General features: G+C 40.8%; 1 protein-coding gene across 1 annotated transcript; it reads right to left on the reverse strand.

The window, feature by feature from the left end:
- Positions 1 to 4,140: 4,140 nt before the first annotated feature.
- mafaa (v-maf avian musculoaponeurotic fibrosarcoma oncogene homolog Aa) lies at positions 4,141 to 7,054 on the reverse strand. Its single transcript, XM_043689391.1, has one exon. It carries the CDS (start codon positions 6,081 to 6,083, stop codon positions 5,235 to 5,237), a length of 849 nt encoding a protein of 282 aa, XP_043545326.1. The 5' UTR covers positions 6,084 to 7,054; the 3' UTR covers positions 4,141 to 5,234.
- Positions 7,055 to 8,789: the final 1,735 nt, after the last annotated feature.

Genomic DNA, 8,789 nt, shown 5'->3' on the forward strand with positions numbered 1-8,789 from the left:
CCCACTATACATCCCCAAGAACTCATTACATTCTACACACTACTATAGAGATCACTGACAGTTCAAATCCCAAGTCCCTATTATTGGTACATTTTCAGAATTTCAAAATTTCAGACCAATTTTCTATATTGGTCTAACTTACAAATATAGACAACACTGAGGAATTTGAGATTATCTTTACAAACTGCACTTCAAATGCATCTGCTGCTTTTAAACAACAAGGAGAAGAAGCTACACAAGATAATCCCAAATGGATTTGAACATTTTTACGGGTGATGCATCAATTAGATTAGGTCTTAGAAGTCCTTCTCCAGTCTATCTTTTTTGATGGGCAGTGGATGAAGGGAAATGAGCTGCCCACAATGTATAACACAATAAACACACTGCCACAGAGCAGAAAGCTCACAGACTCAATCCCCAACCTGCTCCAAATTGGCTGCTTTCAAATCAAAGTGACAGATTGGAACAGCTCAATGCATCTAAACATCCCAAAGCTGCAGCAAGCGAAGTATATTCATTATATACAGTCGCACCCCCGATCATTGTTCAGTAGATTCCTCATATAACACACAAGAGTATAAGGACATTATTCACGGATGGGAGTGGGTTCGGTAGCGATATTTCAAAAGTCTAATCGCCCTGTTGAGGCATCAGGAGTTTCCACTTCAATGACAGTGTTGCAGAGACATGCAGTAAGAATTAAAGGTTTTCCAGACAGAAGGAAACTTTGAGAAATGGACAGCAACAGAATCAAGGACTGCTACTACCAGTCTTGACAATTTAAATTATTTTAATATAAAAAGAATTCTCTATGTATTCAGATCCAAGTTCTCACTTCACTATCATAAACAAGCAGAAAGCAGACCGACAAAGTCTCATTTATCAAATTTCCTGTAACTTTTTAAAGATAGAAATTAGCAGCTTTTTGTTTTGACACCCCATTTTTGATTGCAAGCTCTTTGCCTCCACCCACCCATCCTCCGCTCTGCAATGCGGTGAAAAAGACCGCCTGCGCTCTCCTCGCGGCTCAAGCAGAATCATCCACTCGATCAAATCGCTGTGGTGTCACGAGAAACGTTCCAATCCATTCCTCTCCGACCCACCACCACATATCCACCGCAACCTCCACCCCCACTTCCAATCTGCTTTCTGATGCACATGAACCTGAATTGAGAGCTGTGTGTTTTTCTTTTCAAGTTATTTCGCTGAGCTTCGCAATTCTGTGTTCATGCCACAAATGGTCTCATCATGTTGCAGTAGGTGAATTGACCAACCACTTCAATAGACAGTAGGGCATAGAAGGTGCATCAGAATTTAAAGCTGCATTTAATTTGAAAAATTAGTTTTAAACATGCAAAACCATTTTTAGATGCAACCGTGAACACAATGACAGGTTGCGCTCTCAATCTTTGGCTCATTTCTCTGCATTTCCCATCAATAATTGCAAACTCAAACCAATATAGCAACCTCTCACTACTTTCTCCCCTAAATCCCAGACCGTGCTGTTTTATAATAAAATTGAGCATATGTTTAATATTTCAAGTTTAATATTTTAGTTCAGATTTACAAGCATTTTTCTTTCATAAAAATACTGTGAAATAAATTGTCACGTTTCCTCCTATATTCTGCATTCCTATGCAAACAATAGCCTTCAAATGGATAGAAGCTTCCGTGAAAGGAAACAAATAATTAGAAAGCTTTTAATTACGAAGACTGCTTTCTTTAAAAAAAGTAAACTAGTGATTAAAGGTTAGCAAGACCTGAGGGAGGAATCTAACCCACTGAAAGTCAAATGCTCACATTACTCGCCCTGCCTCGGTTCTCTGGCCATTTTATTTGAATTCTCCTGCTAAATCAGAAGAATGAGCAGAGACGTCCGGCTCTGACCCCTGACTGCAGCAGTTTCTCCAATTAACCATCAAGTGCTGTTTCTGCATTTCCAAACCTCTTGCCCACCCACCTTCAAATAAACAAAAAAAAAACAATCACAAAGGAAGTTACTGCAAGCTGCAGCAAGGCAATCCTGGAAGCCATGGACCAAACACTGCAGATGTGGAGGCATCAACAAATAAAGAAATACAGCTTGAATTTGTCCCAAAGAGTTAACATGCTGTTCCTTTACCCCCATACTCAAGAGTCAGTGGAATATGAAGCAGATTAAAACATTCATTCTGGGATTTGCAGTTACTGACGCAGGCTGCTTGTCAACTAAATCATCTAACAAATATCATATTTCTTCCATAAGTGCTAAATTTTGCTATTTAATTCATATTCCTCAATATTTCAGGTTTTTAGCATAGCAGACAAAAATGACTGAATTATCAGATGTTAAATGTAGGTATGTATTCCAACATTAAATTTACAACTGTGCCACATGAATTACTTAATTTTTAAAAATATATTTGACTTAAAATCACTATCGCAATTCATGTAATGTTCCAAATGTAACCAAGAAATGCACTCTCCCTCTCTTTTTCACACAACTACTCGCGGGAGAACACATGAAGAAGTCAGTTCTGTTTCAGCAATATTCAATAAAGTTACTTCACTGAATTGAGTTTAAAATAAACAAATATTTCTCAATAACATTGCAGTCTTCGAGGTTGGGTTAGAACCTTTCCAAAACAAAGCCTATAGTAAACCACAAATGGGTGGACTGTGAGAGCTCGATGATGGCTGCTCCTTGGGCTCTTGTGCAGTGAGCACCCAAGGCAGAGCAAATTGAAAGTTGCTGGTTTAATGTTCAATCTCCGTAGCTTGAGGCTTGTCTTGTGAGCACATCGGACAGATAAGACTGGCTCCTTTCGACATTCTGCCAATTACTGTTCACAACAGTCATGCTAGACAAATAACATCAATGCATCTTACCAAGAGCCAACTCGAAACTTACAAAAACCCCAAAATGAGGGACAAAAACAAGAATTGGAGCAACTTCAGTATCATCCTATGAATTTTCTATACACAGGATAAATATCTGGATTCTTTTTAAAAGAAAAAAAGAATGTTCGTAGAAAATAAACACATACAGATTACTTTGTGAATTAGCTCTTTTATTTTGAGATTGTTGCAAGCGCCAGCAAATGGGGTTCGGGGTGGGGGGGAATAAAAACAATTCTCTGTTGCAGGTTTTACGAATCTGGCACCTGCTGTGCTAATTTTCTCCTTACACAAACGTAGCGATACAATTGAGCCGCTAAGTCATTTTTTGGTGTTCTTCAAAAGTAGAGTGAGCATGCAGCAAAACTGGAGCCTCACCCTCTTTGCCGGGAAGAAATAAAATATTTACAATCAAATGTTTAGTTGACTAAATTTACATAAAAGAGTCCATATTACTTATATAAATAAATAGAGATGACACTGCACTGTACAGTATGGCACCTGCCACATTGGATTTCACTATTTTTAAGAAAGATTTTCAATAACCAGTTTTTATCAGTTCCCATCATTCTTCTCTTCCCCCCACCCCCCGCCACTCCCCTCCCCCCCCATTCTAGAATCTTCTCATTCACAACAGAATCATTTGCCTTTCTGATCCCCAAACCCATCCCACTGAAACGGTAAAGACAAAACAGCTTGTTGGTGGCTGGGGTAAGGAAACAAAATAATAATCGATTTCTTCTTTTGCAAAACCCAATTACGATTCATTTATAGTCACGTTGTTTCAATTATAAAATATTCTGATCTTTTGATTATGTGCAAGATAAATGGAGTGGAATTTCAAAACTGAATTTATTTTTAAAATTAGTATAAATTCCAAAACAAATCTTTAAAAATTCAGGAAGTTTTTCAGCAATTCCTATAGTAGGTCAGAGTTAAGTAACATCATCTAATTACTGGCAATACCCGCATTTCATTAAAAAGCTCGACGATCATTGTTTTAAAAATGTCCAGGATGTATTTACCAATATATGATATCAGACTGCATTAATCCAGTGCCTCTCCCACTCTTCTCAGTAAAGATTCTGCACCCACCCCCAACACAGCAATGTGCAATTTCCTACAAAGACTTCTGTCCCGCAATGATGGGAAATATTTAATTCCTATCTGATTTAAAACAAAACACACTGATTTTTAAAACCTGAGCTATATCCTTCCAAATTCCCCCCCCCCCCTCCATCCCACCCCCCATTCATCTCCCACCCAAGACTAAAAACAGCAATCATCTCAACAATAATAAATTAAAAACAAAGTTTCTTAAAAAAAAACAAGCCTTATTTATAAAAACAAATTCGGCTTCTGATAGTGCAGTAGGCTTTTATCTACATTTTTAAATGACTTTCATTTTCATTTCTTTACATTATCTGCATGCTCTTAATTATAAAGTTCTTTATGACTCAATCAGGCAAAATATAGGCTCAAAATGAAATAAAATGGGCAGATACCTAAAACATTCTATGTACAAGTCTAATGCAGTTAAATATTCAAGATTTTTCCCCCTCTAAACCTGGCTTTATACAGTATTTCTTTTTAAAAGGAAAAATGTAAAATCCTACAGCAGCCGCACCCAGTCCAACTCATCCCAAAGGGTGAGATCACTTGCAAGGTCAGATCTCACTGGATTTTCCCTACATTGTTGCAGGACATTTACAGCATTTTCAAACATTAGTCCACAACATGACTATGTTTAATCCTGGTGTTGCTCTCCAATGATGCTCAGAAATTAAGTAAAATCAAAATTAAAACAAGGAGTCATGCTTTTTTTTCTCTCCCTCCCAACAGAATTGGGTACAAAAAAGAGAAAGTACTTTAAACGCCGTACATGTCCAGCATGCAGGATTGGATTGGATTTAAAAAGTCCACTTTTGCTTGAAACTCACAATTTTTTCGTAACATTTCTCTCGTGATTCAAAGTCTCTCTTTTCCCCCGTAAAAGTTCTGAGTCCTTTTTTGTATATATTCCTCCTTTTGGCTTAATCTCTCTCCTCTTTCTTCTTACTGAGTTCGTAAGCTTTCTTTCACTTCTTTTTTTCCTCATAAATATATTTTTCAACAGAAAAATGTTTTATTTTAAACTTCCATTTTCCAATATTAGCACTCTTCTGAAATGAGACGGTAACATTTCCATTTATCATCCAAACTAAACTCGAAGCATCTGCAGGATATGTCCTGCTTATTTGTCTCTTTTTTTTTCAAAGTTATTTACAATAGTCATTTTTTCACTCCCTCTTCTCGGAAGGGTTTTGTTGAAAGTCACCTCAAAAGTACTGTTTTTGTTTTGACTCCAAGCGCCCCGCTTACATGTAGAACTCGTTGGAAGAGGAAGTGTTTTTGTTTGGGTTTGGGGCCACTGTAGTTGGCTCCCTGTAGCTCCTACTTGCCATCTTCTCGTACTTCTCTTTGTAGACGTCCCGCTCCTTGGCCAGCCTGGCCACCTCTTGCTTGAGCTGGTCCACCTGCTGCTGGAGCAGGGACTTCTCGCTCTCCAGCATGTGCCGCTGCTGGACCCTCTTGTAGCGGCAGGACTGAGCGTAGCCCCGGTTCTTCAGGGTCCTCCTCTTCTGCTTCAGGCGGATAACCTCCTCCTTGCTGAAGCCCCGCAGCTGCCTGTTGAGCTCCCGCACCGACATGCTCACCAGCTGGTCGTCCGAGAAACGATCCTCCAGGCGCAAGTGGTGGTGGTGGTGGTGATGGTGGTGGTGGTGGGGCGGGCCAGGGTGCGGGTGGTGCCCGCTGACGGGCACCTCCTCGCCGGGGTACTGCTGCGCCCGGTAGCCCTCGAAGTGGTGGTGGTGGTGGGCCTGGGAGCTGCCGATCAGCGCCTCCACCGCGTCCTCGGGGGTCAGGTTCAGCGCCTCGGGGTTGAGGTGGTGCTGGTAGTTGCTGATCCAGTACAGGTCCTCCAGGTGGTGAGCCTTGTTGGCGCTGCCCGGGCTCGGGGCGCACAGGCTGGGCGAGGAAGGCACCGAGCTGCACGGCGTGCTGATGGGGGTGGAGGACAGCGAGCCCGGCAGCCGGTTGCAGTAGCGTTCCGCCTCGGGGGGCTCCTTCTTCACCTCGAACTTCATCAGGTCGAAGTCATTGACGTACTCGATCGCCAAGGGGCTGGTAGGCAGGTCGGTGCTCATGCCGAGGTCGGAGGCCATGGCAAGTTCATATATTTAGGAGAAAGAGGGAGAGTGAGAGAGAAAGTAATACCGGGACCACACGGCAGGCAAGTTACAGAGAAGGGGTTCGAGACACCGGAATGAAATCTCCCTGTTCCAGGGGGTTACAGCCACTCTCAGTCCTGGAAAGAATCTTCCTGATTAAACTCCTCTCCAATTTTCCTTTCTACTGCATGCAAAATGTAAAACAAAGTCAAATTTAAAATAAGTTTTGTTTTGTTTACCTTGTGTGCAACTTGTGCATGCGGCAGCTCAGCTTAAAATTATTTTTTTTAAGGATCAAAAGAGCTTTTCCTGGTCTTATTGCAGCCAAGTCTCCCACTGTTTTCTTTTATTCTGCTCGCCTTTTCACTCTCTGTTAAATGTTGCCGCTCTCCGGTCGCCACGGCGTTTTATTATTTTTTAAAAAATCAATGCTCTCTCGTTCCTCACTTGTCAGGAAAACTTTGCGATCGAGCGTCCGTGGGAAAAGGTCTAAGTGCGAACCTCCAGTGGGTTCCCTCTTTCTGGATCAAGAAGCGCAGAGTTGCTGCATTCGCACAGCCCGGCTGAGACGTGCCACTCTCAGGAACAGGTTAACCATCGGTCTCCCCACCGCGGCTGCCTTTTGAATTGGAAGTGTGTCAATTGGAGGGTTTGTTTTTATTTGCACCAGTGTCGGGGACTCACGCCTCCCGCTCGCCCAGCCCTGAGTGAAACAGCTCCCCGAGCTCCTGGAGCTCCTTTTATAGCACCCCGCTGATCGACACGCCTACAAGGGCGGGGTGAGATCACCCTCCACCAATGGGCAATGACCTCGGAGGTTTGATTTGCATTACACCATGGGGACCTCCCCGGGGAGTGAGGGGGACCTGTCAATCAATCCATCCATCAATCATCCAAGGGATAGAGCGGCAACTACCTCCCTATGTCTGCAACAAGCTTCCAAGGGGGGGAGGGGAGATAATAATACACAAATAATTTTCGGAGCATTCTGAAGAATAAAGAGCTTAAATCTGTTTAGTTAACTCTTGAAGAGATTATTAAAAAGCAATCTTCCGTCGATTTAAAGCCGCGAGTGGACAGAAGATGAACATTTTGTAACTAGTCAGCTATTTCCTTTATTCCCTCATTTTTTTTCCGCTTAGGGACCAACTCTGAACTTAAAGTAATTCAACTTGTTCAATATAACACATCGTATTAATCACATCCGTGGATGTAATTAAAATATCATAAAATACTTAAAATTCTAACTTGATTCATTTCTCTACAAAGGGCTGGACACTCCTTCAGCTCATGCTTATGAGGATAGTTAAGAAGGAGACTGCAATCTGGCTTCTTACTCTCCCACCATTATATAGTAACATGGATAATAGACAGGGAAGCGTCGTTTTAGTGATTTTTGTGAACTCGGATAAGATCGAGAAGGCTGGAAGGTGGCTTACGAAGATTGTTTTTAATTAAAGTGAATTTTACTACAAAAATTAAAACGTAACTAACCTGACATTACAAATATTTTTAAAAAGTCCTATTGATATGATTAACATATCTCATTATTGCTAGTCTGCAACTTTGTCATTTTACCCTAACATTCTCCCCTGCTGTACTCACAATACTGGTGGATGTTATCCAAAAGATAGACAATGAGTACCAGCAATATATTAGGCTTAGAGAGAGAGACATCACAGTTCAATACAGATTGACAAGGCATGTCAGCCTGGAGGTTTCCCTGCCACACTGTTGCCGATGCCAGCTTTTGAATAAGTCTTTCAGATTGTTGTAAAAAATCCCATGCCACTATTTGACGAGCATTAGCACGAAATTCTCATTAGTGTCCTGTACCACATTCATCCCTCAACCAATATCACTAAAATGGATTCCCTGGTCATTAATTTAATCATTTTTTGTGGAATCATGAAATGTGCAATTGATTGCTGTGTTTTGAACATTATAGTGACTACAATTCATAAGTATTGTCCACAGATCACTTGGACATGAAGAGTTTATGAAAGACACTATATAAATGTAAGTCTTTCTGCACTTTTTTTTTACTTTTCAAAGACAGAGATAAAATTTGAGACCTTGTCTCCTTTGCAGTTTCACACCAGCAATGCTTAATCCACTGAGTCCATATAGAACAAATTCTAAATCTGTTTTAAATAAAATGAAATTTAATTGAAGTCAGCATCAGTTTTAAAATGAGGGAATTGTCAGAAAACCAAACTGCAGTGCATTATTGAATTAATCATTTGCACTAAAATCATATTAAGCATGAACAGAAGGTTAATTACTGCATAGATATCTCCTCATCCTTTCTTGCTTCATTCATTATAACTTATATTTCCAAAATCTGTTACTACATCAGCAGCGAATCATCCAAACAGTTAGCAAGCTGCACTGACAGGCTTTTCATTCCAAACACTCGACTATCCAACAGTCATTGTGCAGCTTAGTCTGCGAACCGATAAGCAGACAGCCTGTCATCCATTATTCCCTTTCATTTATTTGTTTGCATTTCCTGTGTTCACTGTCCTACAATAACTCCCAGTTAAAACTTGATTTCATCATTCTCATCCTTAGGTTCAAGTCCTTCCATGATCACTCCCTGTCTATTTCTCTAACTACTGCCAGATCTAAAATCCTTCATGATGTTGCCGATCATCCAGTTCTGGTCTTTTGAGCACCCCATATAATGTAATGCAATGT

The sequence above is a fragment of the Chiloscyllium plagiosum genome, chromosome 4, assembly GCF_004010195.1.
Source record: "Chiloscyllium plagiosum isolate BGI_BamShark_2017 chromosome 4, ASM401019v2, whole genome shotgun sequence".
NCBI lineage: Eukaryota > Metazoa > Chordata > Chondrichthyes > Orectolobiformes > Hemiscylliidae > Chiloscyllium > Chiloscyllium plagiosum.

Bases quoted from the DNA above. Each gene is read 5' to 3' on its own strand.
- mafaa (XM_043689391.1), bottom strand. From the start codon at position 6,083: ATGGCCTCCGACCTCGGCATGAGCACCGACCTGCCTACCAGCCCCTTG.